The 25,675-nt window shown below is 59.5% G+C and overlaps 1 protein-coding gene across 2 annotated transcripts; it reads right to left on the minus strand.

The window, feature by feature from the left end:
- Positions 1-7,560: 7,560 nt before the first annotated feature.
- OSM (oncostatin M) lies at positions 7,561-25,201 on the minus strand. 2 transcript variants are annotated; one of them, XM_069558623.1, is made up of 4 exons: positions 25,114-25,201; positions 18,719-22,016; positions 9,691-9,824; positions 7,561-9,163 (listed from the first exon to the last, which is right to left on the minus strand). In XM_069558623.1, the coding sequence occupies exons 2-4, from the start codon at positions 18,744-18,746 to the stop codon at positions 8,609-8,611; spliced, it is 717 nt and encodes a 238-aa protein (XP_069414724.1). In that variant the 5' UTR covers positions 18,747-22,016; positions 25,114-25,201; the 3' UTR covers positions 7,561-8,608. The 2 variants fall into 2 exon arrangements, with proteins under 2 accessions (XP_069414724.1, XP_069414723.1); XM_069558622.1 differs by lacking the exons at positions 18,719-22,016; positions 25,114-25,201 and adding an exon at positions 11,446-11,596.
- Positions 25,202-25,675: the final 474 nt, after the last annotated feature.

Consider the following 25,675-nt stretch of genomic DNA (forward strand, 5'->3'; position numbering starts at 1 on the left):
CTATTCCCACGGGAGACCTTTGAACCCTGATTTTACATACATGGAAACTGAGGCTCAGAGAGGGATTTGCCTGAGGTCACCCAGGGTGTGATGGAGATAGCTCTCCACCCCAAGTCCCCTACAACCTCCCTCAAACTGGAGCAGGAGGCCAGCTGTGGTCCAGGGCTCACGGGCAGCAAGGGGCCAGGGGGTCCCTAGGATGAGTCTCAGCCCCACCCCCACCCCGGGGAGCCCTTCCTTCTGTCTGAACCGCCGCTCAGCTGCTTATCAGCTGCAGGACTCCATGATACAATCCTGCTCTGATCTCCTGCCCAACCAGGCCTCCTCCACCCCCGCCCCGCCCCAGACCCTGTTTCCGCTTCCTCCCTTTCTGGGTGGGACCGAGTCTGCCCCCGATCACAGTGAACTGTCTACAGAGCCAGAATCCTACAAGCCCCTCCCTCAGTGGCTGTGGTCTCCCCAGAGCCCACTCTGGCCAGCAGGGTGACAGCAGGGGACCCTCAGAAGGAAGATGGTGGCCTGTAGATCCCCACCCTTAGGGTCCCCTCCAAGAGCCCACCTGCCTCCTAAAGCGCCATTAGCCTGGGGAGCTTAAGGACCATCCTGGCTTCCTCTTCCTCTGCGCCCTCACTTGTAAAGGGAAAAGGTTGGAGCGATGAGGCTGCAGGGGTGTGAGGTTGGTGGTCTCTGTGATCAGCCAGGCTGAAGTGCAGTCCTAGCTCGGCCACTCATGACCTCAGGCAGGTGACCTCAGGCAGGTGACCTCATTGCTCAGACCCCAGTTCCAAGAGCAAAAGGACAAAGTAGGACAAAGTGAAGTCGCTCAGTCATGTCTGACTCTTTGCGACCCCATGGACTGCAGCCCACCCTCCTCTGTCCATTGGATTGTCCCAGCGTAAATCAGGACAACTGTCAACCTGTGAGGTTAGCAATTGCCCTCTGGAAAACCCGAGCAGGCACCAAAGACAGGCCTGAGTGACTGACATTTTTATTATCTGAGCTGTTAAAGGTGCTTCCCAGGTGGCGCTAGTGAAGAACCCACTGCCAATTCAGGCGACAGAAGGGTTGCATCTCAGGGTTGGGAAGATCCCCTGCAGGCGGGTATGGCAATCCACTCCAGTATTCTTGCCTGGAGAATCCCATGGACAGAGGAGTCTGGCAGGCTACAGTCTCCATGGGGTCACGAAGAGTTAAACACAACTAAAATGACTTAGCATGCGTGAGTTAAGATGTCACAGGTGGGACCCAGAGAGGGGAAGTGACTTTTTCAAGGCCACACAGCAAGTTAGTGACACATCCCCAACAGCCAGGTGAGCTGCTTGCTTCCCCAGGGTCCCAGACAAGGAGTCCAGAAGCCTGGGTTTCAGTCCTGATTAGCTGTGAGGGTTCCAGAAAGGTTTTAGGAGTCTCGGTTTCCCCATTTGTAAAACCGGCCTATGAAGAAGGCCATCGGTCTCAAAGGAGCTGGAAAGGCTCTCTGAGGCGTGGACTACAAGGTGGGGTGGTGGAGGGTAGAGAAATCCTCGCAGGAGTCCTGCAAAGCTGGGCCCAGCGCGGGTGAGGGCCAAGTCCCCAGCTCACCGCCCCGAGGTCTCCAGCACTCAGTCGCAGAGCTCAGCTCCAAGCCGCGGGCTGCAGCGCCCCCCACTGACCAGCGGGCAGCAGGCACAGTGGCCGAGGCACCATCAGTCCCAGGTCCGCCTGACTGGGTCAGTACCTCCCCGAGGGCTGGGCAGGGCGGGATTTGGGGATTGAGGAAGTGGGCAGAGATGCGGGGGGCTGGGAACGGAGGGTAGGCCGAAGAGGCCGTCAGCCCTGGGGCGGGAGGTGGCAGGCAGGGGGCTCCTGGAGGGGCGCGCGCCCTGCTGAGCACCTGGGATGGCGGGGGGGGGGGGGGGGGGGGGGGGGGGGGGGGGGGGGGCGCGGGGGGCCGCAGGCCACAAGGGGGCGCCAAAGACCACATTCAGCTTGGGGAGGGGGCTTGGAGAGGGGGCTTCTGTGCCTCCCTGCAGCTGGAGCTCTGCGGATGAGGGTGGCGGGGAGGGGAGGTGAGAGACTGCTGCCCCTTCCCACCCACCTCAGGCCCAGGACTACCTACCTAGCCCGCACCCAGGACCGGCCGGGAACAGTGTCTCCGCCCCCCCAGCTGCCACCCCTGCAAACCTCTTCCCAGTCCTGGGGAACCGCTGATGTTAAAATTGGGGTCCAGCCCCTTGTCCAGTTATTTATGCCAAGGGGCCCTCCCCACCTGGTGCCAAGCTCTGTGCAGACTACTTTTCTCCTTCCACCCCTATGTGGCCCCAGGATCTGCGGCCCCCACACCACAGTTAAGCCCATCTTACAGAGTGAGCAAAGCACACAGAGGTCGAGTCCTCTGTGGGTCAAGGTCAAAAGCACAGGGGCCATGACCTTGACAGACCACACACTCCACAGCCTCCCGTCAGAAACTTCACTGTAGCAAAGATTCTCTCTCTTCTCCCCAAAGCAGAGGCAGGCAGGGGGCCACCACGTGACCCACTGCAGCCCCTTCTGGGAAGGACAGGGACACTCTGCCAGCCAGGTCTCCATCCCAAGGGAAGCTAGGCCATCATGGGCTCAGACCCCTTCACTGTTCTGGGGAAAAGGGAACTTGAGGGCCCTTTGGGAATCCTGGAATCCACAGCCCCACACCAGAGGGGTGACCCCTTCGGAATGACACAAAGCCAGGGTCCCGGCCTCCCCATCCAGTGCTCTCTCCTCTGCCCGTTAACCCCACCATGATCTTTAACCCCCCAGGTGTCCGCATGAATGACACTTTCACATCTGATCCAAACTACCTCCCTGGGCTGAGAGAGCTTTGCAGGCACGTCTTACCATGCCCATTATGCAGATGGGGAGACTAAGGCCTGGAGAGCCGGGTGGGCCACCAGGTACCCCCGACACAAGGGGATGGGTGAAGCCTACTTGTGCTGTGGATAAATTGGGGGGAGCCTACCGTGGTGCAGGGTGCGCTGGACCCTTGGCTGTCTGGCGGGGTGCTGGCTGGGTCTTCAGTGGGGCACCATCGACGTGCGGCCCGGCCCTCTGCTGCTTCCCTCGCCCGCTGAACCTTCTCTGGAGATGTCTCCTCACTCCGCCCCCGACTTGACTTCCCGTCCAGGGCCGGGTGGCCCGGAGGCTCCCCCCACTTCCACCCCCCCCACTCCCCCCCCACCAGCTGAAGGGCTGGGGGCCACGGGGCCGGGCGGCCCAGGTTCCTGGCCAGACTGCCCCTGACACAGGTGGGCCAGGCTCTTCAGGCCCGCTGAGGAGAGAAGAGCAGCCAGGGCTGGGGAGGGGGCGACCCTGTGCCCGGGCGGCCCCTGCCCTGTGCTGCGTGGCGAGGCTGCCGGGGCCTGACTCACAGCTGACTGGGCCGCGCCCAGCCTGCCAGGGTGATCCGGGCCGGCATAAGGCGATGACTGGGCAGCCCTCCGCATGACCAGCCGGGGTCGGCCTTAGGTGTTTTGACTCAGACCTGCCACGGGCCGTGTGCACCGGGGCCACGTCCCCTTGTCCCCATCGCTGGAGGAGTCACAGGGCTGCAGCCAGCCCCCAGCCCTGGACACGGTGCCCCTCGAGCCACCTCTCCCTGCCCCGGCACCCACCTCGGCGCCCCAGCCTGCCTGGCCCGTCTTCCTCCACGGGCAAGGGGCCCCACCTGCCCAACCCCACCCCCTCCAGAGACCTTCGCCCCTCCCCGAGCCGGCGGAGCCCAGCCCCAGGAAGCCGGCAGCTGCGCCCGCGAGCCCGGCGCCTCCCCACTCTGACCGTGGACTGTGACCCTTTCCTCGGCGTGGAAAAGGCGTTCTGTGGGCACTCCGGGTCCCAGGCCTGGCGTGGGTAGGGGGGAGAGGCCGGCGGGGAGCGGGGGGCCACGGGGACAGAGAGAGGAGGAGAGCTGCGAAGAAAGAAAAGCAGCGAGGAAAAGGGAAGAAGAGGGAGAGAAAAGAAAGGAGACTTGCCCGGGCACCTGCTTGATGGTAGCCTCGCAGGCCCCGTGTTCCACTGCCGGGGAAAATGTCTGCCCGGTCGGGAGGCCGCCTGGAAACTGAGTCTACCGAGCTGCCGGGGAGGCCGAGGCTCAGCCAGAGGGTGCACAGACCCCAGGGCGGGGGCATGAGGCCGCTTTGCCGGCCCTCCGCGTCCTCTCCCATCCCGAGAGAGAGAGACAGCACGGCCGGGCGAAGATGGCAGGCGGCGAGGGCGTGCAGGCGTGAGGCCCAGCTCTGCCCCGAGCCCGCCCGCCGGGAGTCTCTTCTGGAGACAGACTAAGTGCCGGGCCCCCCTCCCTGCCGTTTCCCAGGGAACTTTCCATCCGTGTGTGTGTGTGTGTGTGTGTGTGTGTGACGTGCAGAGTTGACTGAGGGGCTGTGACCGTCACCCTGAAAAGCTTGAGACAGGAAAGAACACCCGGCTCCCAGTCGATTCCAGCAGCAGAGCTGCCAGAGGCTTCCTCTCTCTACCTGACCCTGGGCCAGCGGGCCTGTGGACGGCAGCCCATCACACAAGCCTCCACCGCGGGGAGCTTGCGCTGTGTGCGGGCCCATGGGGCACTGGGAGTCCACCCACGCTGCGGTGCAAAAGCTTTCCTGGGGCCGCCGCGCCGAACCCCAACCTCACACAGCTGTGGCCACAGGGAGCGGGGAGGGGAGCTGAGAGGGCTTCTGATTCCAGGAACAGACGACAGAAATGACCCTCAGACGGAGGCTGCAGGCTGCGGGAGGTGCGAGGTACGCTGGGCTGCTGGAGCACGTGGCACGTGGGGAGTGGGAAGGTGCAGGCCTGGGGCTGAACACGGCCTTGAGGCATCCACAGGGCACCCGACCGACGTTCTAGCAGCCGGGTCTGTGGCTCTGGGACCGAGCTGGAGATGGTGGCACCTGCAGCTTGGGGCCTCCTCGGGAGACAGCGTCATGGAGGTGACATGTCCTCACTGACGGACCCCTGAGGTCCCCACCCCAGCATCTGGGGGCTCCCTGATCTGCTTCCTGCCTGGTAGGTGCTGCTCCGCTTCAAAGGCAACCCCAGACGCCTTTCCAGGGGCCTAACCACAGAGTGGAGGTGGCTGGCAGGGGGGCCAGGCAGGGCAGAGAGCCACCACCCTGGGCTTGCCAGCTCGCTTGCCAGCTCTTCCTCGCCCAGAACCTCATCGGCCCACTCCGCAGGCAGCTGCAGAGCCGGATCCCTTTCCGCTCAGGGAGACTGCAGGTGCCCGGCTCTCCGGATCTGCCCACCTCCCACCCACAGCTTCTCAGCAGCCTGGTCCGAGAAAAGACCACCCCCACCAGCACCACACGCTGGAGCAGGGTCGCAAAGAGCGAGGCCGGCCGTCTGCCGTCAAGGGCACCTGGGGAGCACCAGACCAGGCTGGGCTCCCTGCACGGCTCCTCACTGCTGCGTGCTTGGGCTGAGCAGAGAAGACAGAGGTGGTCTCTGTCCTCGGAGGCTCCAGGCTAGCAGGGGAGGCGGACAGGCAGTGCAAATGTCACACGAGCTGAGGCCCCCGCTGCCCTGTTTTGAGACACTTTTGAGAAAAGTTACCACGTTGCCGGACCCAGCCAAGGATGAGCTAACCAGAAGGAGCATAGCAGTGCAGTCACAAGAGCACCGGCAGGGGCCTTGTGGGGGTAGGTCCCCTGGGATCCAAAAGTGGCTGGTATGGCAGGAAGCCCAACAGCCAGAGGGAGCCCCAGTGGGGCCAGTGGGCAGGGGACGGGGGCAGGCAACGGAGAGCCTTTACTAGGTACTTTGTAAACAGCCTGGAATACAGAGGGTGTGCCCTGGCTGGGCGTAAGAGACCTGGAGTTCTAGGCCCAGCCCTGCACTGCCTTGCTCTGTGACCTTGAGCAAGAGGCTGTCCCCCTCTGGGCCCTTTTGATAAATCAGCAATACCCTCACTCACTACACCCTGATTCTTGAATGCTCAGAGCATTCTTTGCCCCGGCCCTTCCCGCCACCTAGAGGCTCCACCCCTCCTCCTGTGCGTCATTCAGGCTGCAGAGTAGAAGTCACCTCTTCCAGGCGCCCCGCTGACCACTCGCGTCTCCAGACTCTCACTCTTGTTTCATCGCCGCTTTGTTCTTGCCGAGCTCAAGCTCGCACAGCAGCCTCAGGTGCCCCTGTCGTTCTTTTGCTTGTCCGTCGTCTGTCTGCCCCCCTCTTCTGGGAGCTCTGTGCCCCGGGGAACTCGTGAACTTGTCAGCAGAGTTACAGAGGTTGAAAGGTGGCGGGAGGACGCTCCCACCCTGACATCCGATGGACCGGAGTTTGAAACGTGCTCACCCCCGGGAAATTGGCTCTGAGGACCTGGGCAGGTCACTCAAACTCTCTGAGCCTCAGCCTTATCATCAAAGTGGATCATATCTATCCCAGCATGTTCCACACACAGTTATCATCACCCCATGTTAAGTCTTGTTCCCACCAGAAATGGGGGTGGCCAAGGACTGATCTAGGTCCAGTTCACCTGATTCTGTGAGCCCTTCCTTTGTAGCTGCCACTTCGCATGTCACTGATCTATAGATGACCTTCCGGGGGTGAGGCCCTGAGCATCAGGGGGCAGCCAGGTGGAATCCCTACCCGACCTGGGGCCCTTCAGGAAGCAGTTTCAAACACCTACCAGGTTGTAGGCCATATCTGAGACAAGATCTATTACTGTCTTGCCTGTTTCACACAACACACCGGGGGCTTCCCTGGTGGCTCAGATGATAAAGAGACTGCCTGCAATGCAGAAGACCTGGATTCTATCCCTGGATCCGGAAGATCCTCTGGAGAAGGAAATGGCTACCCACTCCAGTATTCCTGCTTGGGAAATCCGATGGACAGAGGAGCCTGGCGGGCTACAGTCCATGGGGTCGCAAGAGCTGGACGTGACTTAGTTAGTGACTTCCCTGATAGCTCAGTTGGTGAAGAATCCGCCTGCAATGCAGGAGACCCTGGGTTGATTCCTGGGTCGGGAAGATCCGCTGGAGAAGGGATAAGCTACCCACTCCGGTACTGGGCTTCCCTTATGGCTCAGTTGGTAAAGAATCTGCCTGCAATGTGGGAGACCTGGGTTTAAACCCTGGGTTGGGAAGATCCCCTGGAGAAGAAAAGGCTACCCACTCCAGTATTCTGGCCTGGAGAACTCCATGGACCGTATAGTCCAGGGGGGTTGCAAAGAGTCGGACACGACCGAGTGACTTTCACTTCACTTCGCTGTTTCACACAACACCCACAGCACACATACCCCCAGCCACTCACCCACGAAGACCGAGAGCACCCCACATCCTCCATCTTTCCCCGTCCCCTCTGGTTCCCAAACCTCTGGTCCCCAGCTTCTCAAGGGAGACCCACTCAGAGAAAATGGGCACCTTCTCTGAGATGCCCCCACAGTCAGAGCCCGCAGCTGATGGGGGTGTGCGGCTTCCCTTCCCGGATAGAGCAAGGACCCCCAGTCCAGCCCTCCAGTGGTGGATGCTTGTGGCCTTGCCACCTAGGGACCATCTCCAAGAGGCTTCCCCAACCCCCCCCGACCCAAAATGCAACAGAGACACACAGGGGCTTTAGAAACCACACAAATTTTAAATATATGTTTGCACAATATTAACATTAAATACACATCATAAATAAGCCTTATAAATAGAAAACAGATTTTTAAAAAACTGATTTTAAAAAAATCTATAAATTAGTCCTGTCCCTCCAAGGAATTGGCCCAGAAGCTTCTGGGACCGCCCCCTCCAGGAGGGCGATGATTTCAGCACGAAAAAAATACCATGATGCACCACCAGGGGGCGCAGCGGCAGCCGAGACCCAAGACCAGGCGCTCCCAGGCAGTAGGTCTCCAGAGAGCAGAGCCAGTGCCCAGGGGCCGTCTGCACCGTATGTCCCTATGTATGGAGAGAATCTGATATCCACCCTGTGTCACAGAGTCCCAGCAACTGACAACAGAGAGGGCTGCACGTGGTCCCCAAGCCCTTCGAATCACAAAGAGAAAACTGCGGTCCTGAGAAGCAAGGTGGTCTTGATGAGGTCACACAGCGAGTTAGAGGCCAACCTCGGACCGACCCCCCAACACCATCAGTGCTCCTTCCAGTGCCCTCTGCTCCATCACAGCTGCCTAAAATGAGGCCTCCTAGGCACCCAGGGATCTGGCCCCAGGCGCGATGAGGCATAGTCGGCCAACTCAGGCCCTGACCCCCACCGCCTTGGAGCCGGGCCACTGGGGTAAGGAGGAAGTACGGGGGCAAGAGCTATGCAGTCATGAGGGGACAGTCCGGCCAGTCTCCGGGGAGCAGAGCGGGGGTGGGGGGGCAGCCAGTCTGGCCATGAGTCAGCCTATGTCATCCGACCCCTGAATCAATGGAAAGTTGGCCCGGTATGGACCTGGCCCGGCCACCCCCCGAGAGCCAAGGAACCCAGGGCTGGCAGCGCTTCACAGCCTGACCGCTCCCCTGCAGCCCAGCCTTGGGGAAGCTAGACGGGGCTGCCCGGCTCACACCCCTTAAAGTGCACTTCAGAGAGGTGGGGAGCAGAAAGGAGATGGGTGGCGGTGGCCTGCCATCCTGCATGCCACCTGCTGACCTTTCACCTGGCAGGGGCGCCCCAAAGGCTACCGGGGCAGCTGGCCCCTGGGCGAGAGTCTCCTGACCTCCAGGAAGGGCCGTGTCCTGCGGGCCCCCCTCTGCAGGGCCCTGTGGGGGCTGTGTCTGCGGCTGCGGCCCCGTCTTTCCCCCCAGCTCCGGAGGACCTGCCCGGCTGCACGCATGAAGCGGTGGTAGCCTCGCAGGAACCTGCAGTTCCTGAGCTTGCGCTGGAAGGTGCTGGAGGGCGGCATGGGCGGCAGCAGTGGCGGCAACGTGGGCCCTGGGCCCGGCTGGGTGGGCTCAGCGGCCTCTGGGTCCAAGGAGCCGCGCAGCAGCTGGGCCATGCAGTGGATGTTGTTCCCGAACCCACGGACATTCATCTCCGTCTGTTGCTGGGCTGCTTCTGGGAGGTCCTGCTGCAGGGCACTCAGCATTCGAAGGACGAGGCCCAGCGTGACGTTGAGGGTCCGCAGGAAGTCCTGCCTGCTGAGCCTCCACAGGGCGTCCTCGCTGGGGAAGTCCCCCGGGTGCTCCCTGCAGTGTTCCTGCAGTTTGGGACTCTCCAGGCCTTGGAAGCGGATCTGGGGAGAGCGAAAAGGACAGTCCAGAGGTGAGCCCTGGAGCCCTGACCGCACACGCACACACACCTGCTCAGCCTTGAGCTGCTGGACTGTGTGCACCCTTCCCGATCCAACCCTCCCATTGTACAGAACAAGAAACTGAGGCCCCAGAAGGGAGAGGACTCCCAGGTCACTGCAGGCGGGGCTGACCACACAGGGGGTGATGGTGGCGTGAGGGGTGTCGTTGTGGACTGTTCACTGCGACGACCCGGTGCCTAGAACAAGGACCGTGGTAGGTGTGCAATGAGCATGTTGGGCAAACACGAATAAGGTACTGGAGTCAGGGTTCACCCTCCAGGCCCACCCACTGGTTCCTTGGCATCTCAGGGTTAGACCCGGGACAGTCACTGTGGCCCTGGAATAATGTGGAGCCTCGGTTTCCCCACCAGCCCCAGGCTGAGCGGGTCCTCTCTGGGGACCGCTCCAGCCCCAGCTCCACCGAAAGTTCTCTGAGACTCAGGTGCCCCCCAGGGGGGCCGGGCACTCACATAGGGATCCACGAGTGTGCTGGTGTCCTGCATGAGGTCCGCCTGGCGCTGGAGCTGCAGGAGAAGCTCGTGGTACTTGCCCGAGCACTTGCCCGTGGCCACTGTGCACAGGAACAGAAGTCTGAGGACCAGACCTGGGACAGAGGGAAGACGAGGAACCGGCTTCAGTCTCTGCCGGTGGGCGCCCTGCAGAGGGGAGGGTGCTCACGCGGGTCTCAGAGGGCACAGCCCATCCCTCATCCACGTGGAGCCCGGCGCTGGACACTGTGCGTGCACAGGGATACCTACCGCGGCCACCACCACCGCCCAGAGAGCCGCTGCCCTGCACCTGAAACAGTGGCTGCGAGCCTTTTGAGAAGGCTCAATAGGCAAGCATTTTGAGAAGAGGTCGTGGGGCCCAGCCGGAGTCTAGGCTGCCAACCTCGGGAGCTGACCTGCGGGGGCCCAGATGGGGCCCATGAGACCTCTGGGCTAAGGATCTGCCATTACTGCAGTCCTCAATACCCCCAACCCCACAGGGGGCCTCCAGAGGGGTTTGCAGCCCCGGCCCTGAGCTCCATCTGCAGAACCAGGAGGGGCTGCCTTTCCACCTGGAGAGGATGCATGAGATCAGCTCATCCACGCCCCTGTCTGACCCACAGGAGAACCAAGGCGCCAAAGGAGAAGGGCTTGTTCAGGTCACCCAAGGCCACCCCTGCCCCCATCTCTCGGGCCTCCCTCCTCCGGAAACAGCCACTTCTTTCAGGCGACACCCCCCCCCCGCCGCCCCCCGCAAGAGATGCAGTGAACCAGAGCGCCCCCCGGTGGGCGGGCACCGTCACGGCTCCCCCACACACCGCCTCCCCCCACCCACCCACCCGGCACCGCCAGCCACGTGGTCGGAAGGGCCTGTGGTGCAATGGCCCGGAAGGCAGTGACACCACCTTCCCTTCCTAGGAACCGTGGCCCCTTGGGGAAGACGCCGCAGCCGGGGCCCAGGGGGCTGGGTGCCCGGGAAATGCAGCCACAGGGCACTCCCTGCCGCCCCCCCAGGTACCTGCTGCTGGGCTCCGCAGGCGGGGGCTGGGGTTAGCCCCAAGCACGTGGGGCCAGGGAGCCTGTGTGGGTGTGTGTCTGGGTCTGTGCAAGGCCCAAGGGAACAGCCGCCAAACACAGCCGGCCGTTGTGACCCATCGGCCACAGGGGCCCCGGGCTGCGTGCAGGGCTTCCCAGATGGCTGAGACCAAGGGCACCAGATGACGTCACGTGGCTCTGTGTGCCTGTCACCCTGTGGGTGTGGCTATGGGTGCTGTATGATTGTGTGGGCTCCCGGGCCCCCAGACCCGGCTGAGAGTGCCCATCCATCCCAGGGCCTGCGAATCCGGGCCAAAAAAAGGAGGCACCCCACTGCCCTTCCAGACATCACACTGCGATCCCACTCAGTGTCCCCGGCCTCCTCCTCGGCCCCAGCACATCTCCTGCCTCCCTCCTGCTTCCCTGGCGTCTCCTGCAGTGGTGATCTCCTTCCCTCACTCCCTTGCTCCCAGAGTCCGCGAGTCTGCATCACCTCCACCTGGAAGCCCTCCGGGAATACCCTTCTCCTCCTGTGAAGATGCTGTGTTCTCAGTGGATCCCTCTCTTTGCCTGCCCCCCTGGCTCTCTCCCCTTCTCAGCATCCTTCTGCCCAGTTCCCAGAGGGCAAAGGGTGGCCCTGCTCCCCGCCAGTGCCCGTGAGCCCGGCAGGCAGTTGCCAGCGGGGAGGAAGGAAGTACTCACTGGGCAGTGTTCTCTGCATACGCTGTGCCCGCATGCTGGGTGACCGAGCTCCGGCCTGCGCCCGCTGGGGGTGACACCTCCCTGCCTGGAGCCCTGAGGGCTGGCAGCCACTTTATGCCCGTCGGGGTGATTGGCCAACACCTCGTGAGGTGGGTGGGGAGGGGGTGGGGGAGGGGAGGCCTTCTGGGAACATGACCCTAAAAAAAACCAAAGTTTCTGCCGGCGGCCAATGGGCGCCCAGTGCGGTGGCATGCCCGCGCCTCCTCCTGTTTTCTTCGAATTCATTCTTCGAGGTCAGCCCCCCACGCCCAAGGATGATGCAAACCACAGCCTCAGCCTTCCTGGGGTGAGCGGGGAAGCGAGGGTGTCCGTGCCTGCTGCAGGGGGGCTGCGTCCGAGATGGATGGGAGGGTTTGCCAGCCGGGCCCCTGGAGGGCCCATAGCCGGGTCCCTGCCCGGGAGCCGTCGGCCTTCAGGCCACTGTGGTTTGGGGGTGAGGGGAGCGAGACATCTTCCTTCTCGGGTGCCCTTCCCGCCCTCCCGCGGGGCTGTTGGGACATCTGTGAGCGGAAACCACGGGGCTCCGGGCACAGAGCCAGACCCAGGCTGGCAGCCCCGAGATTGTGATTCTGGCCCCAAGACCTGCATCCCTCAGTGGGGCTCCCCGCCATCTCCTCTCCCCCATGAGGCACCCCTCATTTAACCAGTGTTCCCCATCCCAGGCCCCTCGAACCAGGCGCCTGGGGCAAGAGAATAGGGAGATCGGGGCTCAAGCCCACTGACATGCTGTGTGACCCAAGGCAAGTCACTTCGCGTCTCTGGGCCATGGAGGCCCTCACCACCTGTGAAATGAGGATTTGAAAAGTGTCTCGCAGCGACCTCACCGGGCTGCTGCCGTCAGGGACATAAAAGGCAAATGCCCTTGGAAGGAAAAAGGAGCAATGAAGCAGTCTGATTCCAAGTACTGGCTGTCAGGGAGGCGGGGTGGGGGCGGAGGAGATGGGGAAGCTGTGAGCTCAGAGGGGAAGCTGGAGGGGGAGCCGCTGGTGACTGGTGGGGGCCAGGTTTCACTTTCTCTGAAAGATAGTGATCTCGAGTAGGTTCTCTGCTTCTCAAAGAAACGAGAGGAGGGGCCCCGGAGACAGCGCCTCCTGAGGCAACCTGCTGCTTCCCCACAGGATGGACGGTGACCTCGTGAGAGCGCAGTCAGAGGCGCGCTGGCCCGCACGCCATGCCTGGCCACCTCAGCACCTCCAGCAGACGGGCTGGGGGTCCTTGGCCTGCACCCTGAGGATTGCCGTGGGGAGGGGGGGTGTCAAAGGCTGAGGAGTGGGGATGGGGTCCCTGAGGGGGGCGTGGGGCCAGGGAGGCCTGAGCTTCTTGGGCCCCGTGGAGCCCGGAACAGGAACGCCAAGGTGGCCAGAAGGAGGAAGGCTGGGCACCCACCCCAGCACCCATCAATACCCCCAAGGCCATTCCCAGCAGCCCGCCCCTTGCAGACACGCCCGTCTCGCTCATTTATGCAGTCAGCAAACATCTTTTCCAAGTGCTGAGGAACTAGCAATGGGCAACACCAGGGGCACCCCACCACCCTAAGCCCCAGAGGCTTCTCCTCACCCCCTGCCTACTCCCTGGTCCCCATCACACCCTCGCCACCCCCAAGGCCCAGTTCTGGAGTCTCCTCCTGGGAACGTCACTTCTGCTCGATTCCCCGTCCTGGTGCCCACTTCCAGGAGACGGCTTCCTGGGCCCAGGCGAGGCCCAGATCCTCGTTCATTTCACATCTCTGATCTCATCTCGCTGCAGCCGGGGAGGGACACCGGCCAGGCAGGCGTGCCTCAGCTCCCTTTTTAAAATAGTCATTTGCTTTTTTATATATATATTTTTAAAAATGTACTTATTTGGCCGTGTTGGGTTTTAGTTGCAGAACGCGGAATCTTTTGTTGCGGTGAGTGGGTTTCGAGTGTGGTGCCTGGGCTTAGTTGCCCTGTGGCTTGTGGGATCTTAGTTCCCCAACCAGGGATCAAACCCGCATCCCCTGCATTGGAAGGGGGATTCTTAACCACTGGACCACCAGGAAAGTTCCCTGGCTCCGGGTAATGAGAGAAAAACCGAACCTTGGAGAAGCTCAGGGCTGGGCTCCAGGTGGGAGAGTTATGTCTGGCCAGAGAGCCTCATGCCCCTCTCACAGGCTTCTTGCTAAGCAGCCTCCACGCTCAGGGGACAGCCCAGTGTTTTCACCCCTTGGTCCAGAAGCAATAGGGTCTCCTTGGTTTGAAGAGACCTCCAAGACCCAGAGATGTTGAGATCGCCCCCCCTGCGGTGTGCCTTTTATAAAAACATTTAGGAGGAGGGTGCCTTCACATCTGAAAGAGCTGGCTCTGAGCACGGAGCTTTAAACTTATATATGAGTTTGCTGGAGCTGCCGTAACCAGATACCACAGACAGAAATGATCCAAAGGTGTTTTCTCACAGTCCTGGAGCTGAAAGTCTGAGCCCAAGGCGCTGGCTTCATCCTGAGGCCGCCCTCCTCGGCTTGCAGACGGCTGGCTTCTCACCATCTCCTCCCACGGCTGCCCTGCCGTGTCTGTCTGTGCCCAGATCTCTTCTCCTTTTTTGAAAACTTATTTGGGGCCGTGCTGGGTCTTCACTGCTGCACAGGCTTTTCTCGAGCTGCGATGCACGGGCTTCCCTCACTGCGGTGGCTTCCCTGGTTGCAGAGGACCTGGGCTTGCGGGCTTCCGTAGCTGTGGCTCGCGGGCTTTTGAGCACAGGCTCAGTAGCTGTGGTGCATGGGCTTCGCTGCTCCCCAGCACGTGGGGTCCTCCCGGACCAGGGACCAAACTCACGTCCCCTGCACTGGCAGGTGGCTTCGTTACCACTGAGCCACACCAGGGAGGCCCCGATCTCCTCTTCTTCTACGGACACCTGTCACATTGCAGTGGGGCCCACCCAACGGCCCCACTTTACCCCGATTACCCCTTTCCAGGCCCTGGCTCTGTGCACACTCACATTCTGAGGTGCTGGGGGTCGTGACCTCAGTGCACGCACTGGGGGCTGCAGGGAGCGGGGACACTGGGGAGAAGCCGGGAGCTGGGCGGGAGGAGGCCGAGGTGAGGCGGCCCCACAGCCCATCCAAGCGAAGTGTAAGGGGAAGATGCGTCAGCGTTTCTGGTGAGGTCAGCGCCTGGTGACGTCCCTCCTGCCAGCAGGAAAGGCTTGCGACATGGCCCCCGCCGGTATAAATAGGCTCCACGACCACAGGGGCCGGGCTGTCCCCGCTTCCCGGACCACGTCAGCCAGGTCCGCGTGATCCGGAGGGGAAGAGAGGGCCCGCTTGGTTCCTCAGAACTGCTGTTTCCTCGCCGTTCTGATTCACCCTCCAGCTGGGGAGATCCCCCCCCCACCTTTAAACACAAGGATAGGATTTGGTGTGACCTAAGGGGCAGGTCAACAGTGGACACAGGAGGCCCCTGGGTGCAGAGGCCTGCAGGCTATAGGTGAAGACCAACCCAAGTTCCGGTCTCCATCTGCTTGTGGGCCCAGAATTCTTGGCCCAGTCACACCCCCCTTTTCTGAACCTCAGTTTCCCCTCTTATAACCGCAGTGCCACAGTTTAACAATAGAGAAGACAAACCACCCCATTTTTTAAATTAAAAAACAATTTTTTTTGATGTGGGCCGTTTTTAAGTTTTGTTTGGTTTTTTTTTTGGCTGCGAGGCATGTGGGGTCTTTGCTGCCCGACCAGGGGTTGAACCCACACCCTCTGCATTGGAAGGAGGAGTCTTAACCACTGGACCATCAGGGAAGTGCCTACAACCCAATTTTTAAACGGGCAAGGGATTTAAAAAGACTTTTCTCCAGACCGGACACAAATGGCCAATAAGTATGTGAAAAGAAGTCAGTATCATTAGCCATCAGGAAAATGCACGTCCAACTACACCGAGATGCCACTTCACCGCCAGTAGGGCATCTGCAATCAAAGACAGACAATAACAAGTGTCGGAGAGGACGTGGAGACGTCGGAGTACTTGTGCATTGCTGGTGGGAATCAAAGAGGGTACATTCAGCCACTTTAGGAAAAAGAATGTTTCTTCCTCAAATGGTGAACGTAGAAATCTCAGACAACCAGCAGTGCCACTCCTGGGTATGTACTCAAGAGAACTGAAATCAAATAATCACACAAAAGCTTGTACACAGATATTCACAGAAGCATTCATTCACAATAGCCCAAATATAGAAGCAACCCAATAGTCCATCAACAGAAAATGGATTTTAAAATGTGGTCTGTCCATACGATAGAATATCATCCAGCCAGAAAGAGAGATGAAAAGTACTGATGAATGCTACAATGTGGATGGACCTCAAAATCATTATGCTCCGTGAAAGTCAGTCAGAAAAGGCCACGTATGATCCATTTATGTGAAATGTCCAGAATAGGTGAATCCATAGCGACAGAGAGTGGATTGGTGGTTGCCAGGGGCTGGGGGATCTGGGGACAGACAAGAAGTGATAGCTTATGGATAGGGTTTCTTGGGTGGGGGGGGGGATGAAAATATTTTTTTAACTATCAAACAGATTATTTCACCCTCTTATAAATATACTTAAACCACTGGATTATGCTTTCTATTTACTTTTTATTTGTTTATTATTTTTGGCTGGGCTAGCTCTTCACTGCTGCATGCAGGCTTTTCTCTGGCTGTGGCCAGCAGGGGCTACTCTCCATTTGCGGAGAACAGGTTTCTCACTGTGGTGGCCTCTCTTGTTGCAGGGCACGGGCTCTAAGGCACGTGGGCTCCAGCAGTTGGATATAAGTCCATGACTTATATTCACTTTAAATGCAGTTGATGGGGACTTCCCTAGTGGCACAGTGGATAGGAATCTGCCTGCCCACAAGGGGAATGCAGGCTCAATCCCTGGCTCGGGGAGCATTCCACATGCCTCGCAGCAACTAAGCCCGTGTGCCACAGCTGCGGAAGCCCTTGCGCCGAGAGCCTGCGCTCCGCAACAAGAGACGCCGCTGCGGTGAGAGGCCCATGCGCTGCAACGCAGAGCGCAGTTCCCGGCTCACAGGGACGGAAGACGGCCCGCACAGAGCAATGAAGACCCACAACAGCCAAAGACAGACAGACAAAGCAAACTGCAATGCACTCAGTGACGTGTGAATTGCATCTCGATTGTGGAGCCGCAGGGCCCAGGGCTGCCTACTGACTACAAGGCCGGTGCCGTAATCCGTGGACGGGGCACGCCAATGCCCAGCCCACAGCGAGCGGCCAGTGAGCACTTATCCACCAGCCACTGGGGCAGACGACGGCACACAGCTGTTTATGTCACAGGGTGACTCTGAGGGCGGTTGGGAAACTCACGTTACATAAACGCCGGGTGAGCAAGGATCTTCCAGGGCCCCTGTGAGGTCAGCGAGGTCACCCTTGGCCTGGGGGTCATCTGACTCAAGACCTGCCAGGGTTCTCCTGGGATCTGGCGTGTCTGTGGGGATAGGACTGCATGCCCTCCCCTGCACCCTGTGGCTCCCCTAAATTGGGTGACTGACCCCCGCTTCCAGGAGCCTGAACACCTATTCAGGGAAGTGCAGAGACAGAGAAGAGGGACTTACTTCTCTGCAGCAACCTCACGTTAGCCGTCAGCCGTCAGCCGTCAGCCGTCAGCCGTCAGCTCTAAGACCAGGCCCTGCCATGGGGAACACCACCCCCAGGCCAAGGCGAAGGCTACTAGGGGCTGCTTCATCTACTCTGAGGTGCGACGAACGGGAGCCGAGCGTGCAGATGACCCCCACCCCCAGACCACCCTCTTTGAGCCCAGGGTCTCTTCTGTGAGGTGCTGGGACAGGAGAGATGACCACAGAGGGTCTACAACCCTATAAAGTGCTATGGGGTCCCGTGGAGGATCCAAACACTGAGACATCGCCGTAAATAAAAGCAATCCTAAACATCCAGCCTCCTGCTAATGCAAGAGACATAGGAGACTTGGGTTCAATCCCTGGGTCAGGAAGATCCCCTGGAGGAGGGCATAGCAACCCACTCCAGTATTTTTGCCTGGGAAATCCCATGGACAGAGGAGTCTGGCAGGCTACAGCCCATGACCTGGCAAACATTCAGCAGGATCAAGGAGTCCAGCAAACGGAATTCTGGCTTTTCTCATGATGACAACACATGAGGCCTATTTTGAAACATCACATTCTTGCCAAAAAGGTTTTGGTGCCCCAGGCACGTGCTGTGTGCCCAATGGTGAAATCCGGCTCATTTCTGCAGCTCTTCTGGGGACCAGGACCAGGACTCCCTCCTGGGTCAGCTCCCTGCATCCTCAAAACCCCCTAATGAGGCAGAACCCATGGTCCCTGCCCTGCAGGTGGGGAAAATGAGGCCTGAGAGGTGGGAGCTTGTGGAAAGGCGCACAGTGGGGAGGAGGCAAAGATGCCACATAAACAAACACCAGCGGTTCCTAGGGCGGGGAGCTGGGAGGTCCGCTCTCACGGGATTGGCTGCCTGGGGAGGTTGGGGGCGGAGGTGGGTATTTCCGTGGGTCTGCACAGACATCGCTGAAATTGTGAATTCCACAGTGAAACCTGTAAAATTCCAGGTTTCATTGGCAGAAAGGCAGAAAAGAAATGCTACAAATTCCAGGTCGAGAGAATTGCAAGGGCAAACAGGACCTCATGGAACAGTTTACAGTATGAAGGGTGTGGCTGAAAGTTGAATGGGAAGGTTGGGGCGTGGGGGAACTACCCTGGAGATCTAGAGGTTAAAAATCCCTCTCGCAGTGATGCCTGCAATGCTGGGGACCCAGGTTCGATCCCTGGTCATTGAGGAACTAAGATCCCACCTGCAGCAGGCAGCTAAGCCCGCAATGAAGATCTTGTGTGCTGCAACCAAGACCCAACACAGCCAAATAAATAAAATTTTTTAAAAAAGGGGGGGACACCAAGCCACCCTCCGGAGGGGCCTGTACAACACAGCCTGGTCTGATCCTCTTGCTCAAAACACTCCCTGGCTTCCTGTTGCCTCTTGGATAAGGCCAAAGTCATCACCACAGCCCCCAGTCCCTGCCCACTTCCCCAGCCTCACCCAACACCTCTTCAGCCTGCCCGCCACTCTCCCTCACCTTCGAGAGGAGCCAAGCTCTTACCCCAGGGCCTTGGCACCTGCTGTACCCACTACTGAACTGCCATCGGACACTGAGTTTCAGTTCTTCAAGTGGCCTTCCTCTACCCCAGGCTGGTTTCCACACCCCCGCCCCCGCCCAGAGTACCACAAACCCCTCTCTGTAGCACTCTTCAGAACCATAAACTTTTACAACTGTGGGGTTGTGTCCCCAGCCAGACTGTAAATTCCGAGAGGGTGTGAAATGGTGCTGGTGGTTCCCCATCGCCGGTCTCCAGCGCATAGCAGAGGCCTTGGAATGTAGCAGCAGAAGTGAAAGCATTGCTTGCTCTGTCGCGTCCGACTCTGCAGTGCCATGGACTGCAGCCCGCCAGGCTCCTCTGTCCATGGGATTCTCCAGGCAAGAGTACTGGAGGGGTTGCCATTTCCTTCTCCACGGGATCTTCCCAACCCAGGGATCGAACCCAAGTCTCCTGCATTGGCAGGTGGATTCTTCACCATCTAAGCCCCAGGGAAGCCTTGGAATGCAGTAGGTGCTCAATAAATCCTTGATGAATGGATGGATGCATGACCATGCAGATGCAGCTATGGGGCCCAGGCGTGTCCCCAGCCGCCATGCAGAGCCCGCTGCAGCCGGGCCTCTACGAGTGCAGGCCCGCTTCACCGCTGGGTGGGACCAGGCCTCTTGGAGCCTTTCCAGCGCCCTCTTTTCGAGGAACGTCAGAATCACATCACTCCTGGTACACAAAGGCACGTGATCCCTCCTTTTCAGGAAGCCTCGATGGTTAAAGTGAAGGAGGAAACAGACAGAAGAGGCTCCATCCTGAAAGCAGGACTCCATCTTGGGCCGAACTGCGGACTTTGAGCTATACGCCCAGTATCTATGGAAATGACATACCCACTGGAAAACCAGGCCCCCAGGATGGAAGAACCCCAGGGCTCATACCTAGACTCTCCATTGCCTAAAAGAATACCCTAATTATCTGTGTAACCAAATAGAATCATAAATTCTATTATGCTTATTGGGGTATGACCACAGGCCTATTGATAATTGTCCACTGTTAACTACCTAGGCTTAAGGCATATGAATCATGGGTTAACTTTGATCGTATCTCTCTTTTCCCTTGTCCAGACTAGTTTCAAGGAATTTGGGGAGGTGGGTTTGGGCACGTACACTTAGGGTATTATAAGGTTTTCACAAAAACTGGTTGGGGTCCTTGGCTAAGAGAAGACTCTGCCTTGGGCCTGCTGGTGTAATAATCTGCACTCCGGTATCTGCACTGTCCTTCTGAGTAAGTTTGTTTCCCGGAACACGTGTCTACAACAAAAGATGCTGACTTTTTCTTTTATGATGATTTTTCAAAAGCGAATTCAACGTCTATTCTTTCAGCCTCTGCAGATTTCAACACTTCCCTGCAAAAACAAACTGAAAAGGAAAAAGCCAAGGCATTTCTCCCACTTCCTTTCAAGATTGCATTTCAGGACAAATTCTACGTAAGCGTTATAGAAAGGCGCCAGCCTTCATTGGAGGGGACAAGCCTACCGTCCCTCATTCAAGGTAATAAAGAACCTGCTGCATGTGTGGGGCACCAGGCCAGGTGCAAGGGATAAATCGCCAAGAAAGACAAGGCTTACTCACAGGTGAGTGAAATTACCGTGAAGCCTTGAGGGACCTGGAAGACTCATTTGCCAGGCTGCCTGTTTCTTGCCGTAGGAGTGAACGCTGACCCAGCCTGATCTTCGTGGTACCCCAGGGTCTAGCAATGAGCCTGCATCCTGTCTGCCCCTGCCCCCCATCGGAGTCCTTCCTGGGACCGATGGTGAGACCCAGGAGACACGCCTCCCTGGTATGGCTGGAGTTTCTGAACTGGGATGTCACAGGTGAGAGTGGGGTCCTGCCACGTGGGTGAGAACGTGGCTGGTGCAGCCAGAGAGGCTGAGGGATTTTCCTGAGCCCCTGGTCCCCGCACAAAGTCCAGTTCCAGCCACACAGGACGTGCCAAGAGGCCAGTTGTGCTGGCTGAGCTGGTTTCCCAGGCACCTCCGGGGAGTCCTCAGTTCTCAGGGTGGAGGGCATGGAGGGAGGAAGTGGGATGGCTGAGCCTGCTCGGGGTGCCAGCTGCAGCCCAAACTCAACAGCTTTGCTTGACAACTGGAAGGAGACGGGGGAACAGGCCAGGGGCCCAGTGTCTACAAAGTGGTAAAGACTCGAGGCAGGATTCGCTTTGCAGAGATGCAGACTACAGGCCCTGGAGGAAACGCCCTGGGGTGGGCACTGGGAAGACTTGCTCTCTTCCGCCTCCTGTTCTTGGGGACGTGCTAAGGACACTCTGAGCGTTCATTTTGATATGGAAACAGAAACACCCTCCAGGTCCGAGGGGAGAAAATAGTTGCTCTGTCCAAGGGCCGACTGGTTGGTGGCCGTTCAGCTGGGTGACAGAGTGTGTCCATTTGGGACCATCCACAGCCAAGCACGTGAGGAGGAGGATAGCAGTCACTAAACACAACTGCTGTGCACCCCATGGACAAGAAGGCAGGGCTTAAACAGGCCAAAGGCGGGGGCAGCCCGAATGCCCATCAACGAGCAGAGGACGAAGAAAGTGCTTATGTCATCCACACTGCTGGGGATGAAACAGGTAACTGGTGGGAGCCTGCTGTGTAGTACAGGGGGCCCCACTCCGTGCTCTGCGGTGACCTAAGCGGGGAAAAGTGTTAGTCACTCAGTCGTGTCTCTCTGCGACCCCATGGACTGTAGCCGGCCAGGCTCCTCTGTCCATGGGATTCTCCAGTCAAGGATACTGGAGTGGGTTGCATTTGCTTCTCCAGGGGATCTTCCCGACCCAGAGGTCGAACCTGGGTTCATCCTGCGTTGCAGGCAGACTCTTTACCGTTTGAGCCACTGGGGAAGCCCAGCCTTAATGAGAAGGAAATCCAGAAAAGAGGAGATGTAGGTATAAACACAGCTGATTCACTTTGCTGTAAAGCAGAAACTAACTCAACATTGTAAAGAAACTATACTCCGGTAAAATCTTTAAAAAGTGGTTATGTCCGAAAAACATGATTCTGTCCAAAAACATGATTCTGTCCATGCATTGGAATATTATTCAGCCACTGAAAAGAATGGAGTGCTGACCCACGCGTTCACCTGGATGTGCCTCAAAAGCAGCACGCTGAGTGAAAAGGCTAGACGTCAGAAGTCACATATGAGATGATTGCATTCGTAGGAAATGTCCAGAATAGGGAAATCCATAAAGACACACCACCAGTGATTGCCAGGGGCTGCGGGAGGAGAATGGGAAGTGACAGCTGAGGGGTATGGGATTTCCTCTTGGGGTGATGAAAGTGTTCTGGAATTAGATGAGGTGACGGTTGCTCAACACTGGGAATGCGCTGAATTCCCCGGAGGCAGCTCTTCACTTTTAAATGGTCAACTTGACATTGTGTGAATTTCGCCTCAATTAGAAAAAAATAAAATAAATTAAGGCAGAGTTAAGAAACACCACTCCAGGAAAACAAAGAGTCTGGGAGGCAGGAAGTGGGCTCCAAAGAGGCAGGAGAGAGTCAGGGGGTCTCCACAGCCCCTCCTGTGCCGGTGCCTGGGCAGCGCCTGCATATTGGGCTCGCTTGTCTACCTAGGAAAGGAGCATGTGGGGCCTTCTGTGGCGATCCAGTGGTTAACACTCCATGCTTCCAGGGCAGGGGGCGCCGGTTTGATCCGCGATTGGGGAACTAAGGTTCCACATGTCACACAGTCAAAAACATAAGAGAAAGAAAGAAAAGGCGCATCTAAATGTACAAGGCCAGGGTGTGCCCGGAGGAGACCCGGGCAGGGAGACCAGCAGCAGGTCCGGGGCAGCCACGCTGCCGAGGACAACCCTGGGCTGACTTGCGGCAGTGGGGCTGGGGCCCTGTAGAGAGCTCAGGCTGAGGGCCGCACACACTAGGGTCCAGAAAGCACAGCCAGGCTCCCTTGGGGCTGCAGGCAGAAGAGGAGGGAAGGAGACGTGGCCAGAAGGGGACGAGGGGGTCGGAGAGGCTGAGGGTGGAGGCGGGAGGTGGCCAGGCAGAGGGCGGGGGTGGGAAGGGCAGCACAGCCCACCGCTCCCTGGGGGGACTGCAGAGGGCTGGGCTTTCTGCCTCAGGGAGAGGTGAGGGGCCCAGGGGGATGTGAGTCCATGGAAGGAAGGTGGACACAAGGGCACACAGGGGCAGACGGTGGACATGAAAGCAAAACATGCAGACGTGTGCACGCACACACGGACGCAGGAAAATGGGCCCAGCCACAGGTAAAAACAGAAACACGTGCCGCAAACGCTCACCCACGCACACAGCGGAGCAGATGCACACGCCAGCCACGCATACACAGGACATGTGCCGAGAGAGCCAGAAACACGGCTGAGGGTTACAAGTGGCTGGGTGCACGTACAGCCATAGACACCCAGACGTCCGACGCGGGCGCGCAAGTACACAGACACACGGACACTCAGAAGCACGTGCAGACAGACACACGTACACACTCTCTGGCCAAAACAGACTTGCTCGCTTGTTTTGCACAAACAAGGCCTGCACACCACAAGTGCACACACCACCACCACCCCCCCCACGCCGTGCAGCACCATGACCGATCCCCTCCCCTTGGGGAAGGGAGCTCTGGGCATCCCCCTTTGAGACACCCCTGGATTCAGGAACCCCAGCACCAGGGCCCGCCTGGGAAAGGGAGACACAAACCGCAGCCGTTGCCCAACACCCAGCCCGAGGTCAGGGAGGAGCCAGGGCCGGGCCGCGCGTGCCTGCCCACGCACTGGCGGCAGACGCCCAGCCAGCCACGCAGACAGCTGGGATTGCGACGGAGCTTGCAAAATCACCCGGGTCCCTCAGGGGTCAGCCACAGTGTCCCTGCCCCCCCCCCGCCCCTCATCCCACCCCAGGGACCTCCCCAGTCCCCATGGGCACTATTGACCTTCTTGTTAAATTCTGGTTCTGCCATGCCCAGCTGTGAGACCTTGGCTAAGTCGCTTCACCGCTCTGCGCTTCCTTTCCCGGTAAAGGGGGCCGATGGGAGCGCGTGGTGAATGTGTGAATTAACGCAGCATGCCACGCCCCTCCCCCACGCGCAGCTGGGACCACGGCCTCCCTGGGCGCCCGGCGGGCCTGCTGCAGACTGGGCTATTCCTCCTGCCTCCTGCTTGGACCCGTCCCACCCAGTGGGACCAGTAGACCATGCTGGGGGAGTAGGTTTGTCCTCCCCTCTGTGTAGGAAAAGAAACCCTCTTTGCAGCAATTTTGCAAGCACCGGACCTCACGGCCCAGCCTGGCCGAGGTGCAGGTAAGTCACCTTAAACCTTGAATTTCTGTTCAAACGCTTGGAGGAGGGCTGACGAGGTCACTTCTGTACGACCACGAAGACCAGAAAGCGTGGAAATGCACCTCGGGTTCTTCCCCTCTGAGGTGTGCTCAACCCCTGTCCCCACCACCCAGAGCCCCCGCCCAGGCTCACACCCCCCTCCCCCCCAGCAGAGGAGAGACTCGGGGCTGAGGGGCCCGGCCTCCACCCCTGGGCACAGGCTGATCTTTGAAGACAAGCGTCGGGCCCTGAGGTCTGGGGCCTCAACCTTGCTCTCAGGAGTGGCCACCCCGAGGCTCCGGGTGTGCCAGTGAGGGCCCCCGGCCTCAGTTATGAATGACCCAAGCCCAGACCTGGGCTGACCAAACTGACTTCCTTCGCCCTGGAACTCTCTGGGGCCTGGGAGGCTAAGAAGGTCAGTCCATGAGCCACCACCCTGCCGCCCACCGGCCTGAGACACCGGCCTGGACCCCTCCGTCTGACGGCACCAATAGCGTCAGCTCTTCGAGAGGGCCAGAGTCACAGCCCCGTCTCCTAGCTGCAGGCGCTGCCCAAGCCCTGTGGGTCTCAGTCTCTCCATCTGTAACCTGCCGAGAGCCAGCCCACTGACCCCCAAGGACTCTTAATGCCCCGAGAGCTAACGACCCCCTCCACACACACACGGGTGTGCAGAAGATGCAGGCTGGCGTGCTGGCCTCGAGGCCTGGGCCTGAGTCAGGCTGGCCCAGTGGGGTGCCTGTGGCTCCTGCCTAGGCCAGTCCTGAGGGCAGGCCCCAGAACTAACCGATGCTGTGTTAAAATCCAGTTTGGAGGACCAGGAGAAGCCCGACCCACTTGGAAAGCTGGGGTGACAGGAACACCCAAATAAGGCAGTGACTCACAAACAGAGAGATAGAAAGACCCCCCAGAGCTGGACAGGCGGCCAGGAGCCCTCCAGATGCAGGTCAGGCAGCCCCGGGAATTCTGGTTCTAAAGCCCCCATCTCAGCCCAGGACATCCCTTCGGCCAAGGCCCAGGGTGGGCCCTCCAGGGAGAGAAGCAAGACTCCCCCCATCCCAAAAACAATCCACAGACAAATGCCCCCTCCCCAGGGCCCAAGGGGTATTGGATCCTGAGGGGGCTACCTCCCGGGTCTCCAGGCATTGGGGAAACTGAGGCCAGGGGGAGGAGGGAAGGGGCTGGCCTGGGCCCCCGACCGCCACTCACCGGGCTGGGCCGTGCTCCCTGCTCCTCTGATCTGCAGCCCCCAGGTTCCCAGGGGCAGGGCGGGCGTGCTGCCAGGGGCCTGGCCCCGCTCTGGCTTTTCTGGGGAGCCACCACGACCTCTGAGTACCCCGAAGTCACACCCTTCTTCCCTTTCTGTGCGCGGGCGGGTCTGGGCTGAGAGCACCCGATAACCTCCCCCGCGCATCTGTAGGGCCTCACCAGGTCACAGCAGAATCCCAGCCTACGGAACGGGGAGGTGGCCCCACAGAGACAGGAAACCCAGGCCCAGGTTTGTGGAGCCTCTGGCCACAGAGGCTCTGGGGGGCCTCTGGTCCCCTGTCCGGTCCGCGTGGCCGAGCCAAGGCCAAGCCCAGTGTGGACTCTCAGCTGCCCATTCTGGCCGGCCCATCCCAGCACTGCTCCGGGAAAGCCCTGGGGGCAAGAACTGAGTGATCACTCCCACCGGGGATGGCCAGGACTCAGGCGTGGTCCAAGAGAAAGCCGATGGCAGGCTGGCCACAGCCAAGGTGGCGGGGGTTGGGGGGGGGTGGCTGCAGGACCC

Source organism: Ovis canadensis, chromosome 17, assembly GCF_042477335.2.
Source record: "Ovis canadensis isolate MfBH-ARS-UI-01 breed Bighorn chromosome 17, ARS-UI_OviCan_v2, whole genome shotgun sequence".
Taxonomy (NCBI): domain Eukaryota; kingdom Metazoa; phylum Chordata; class Mammalia; order Artiodactyla; family Bovidae; genus Ovis; species Ovis canadensis.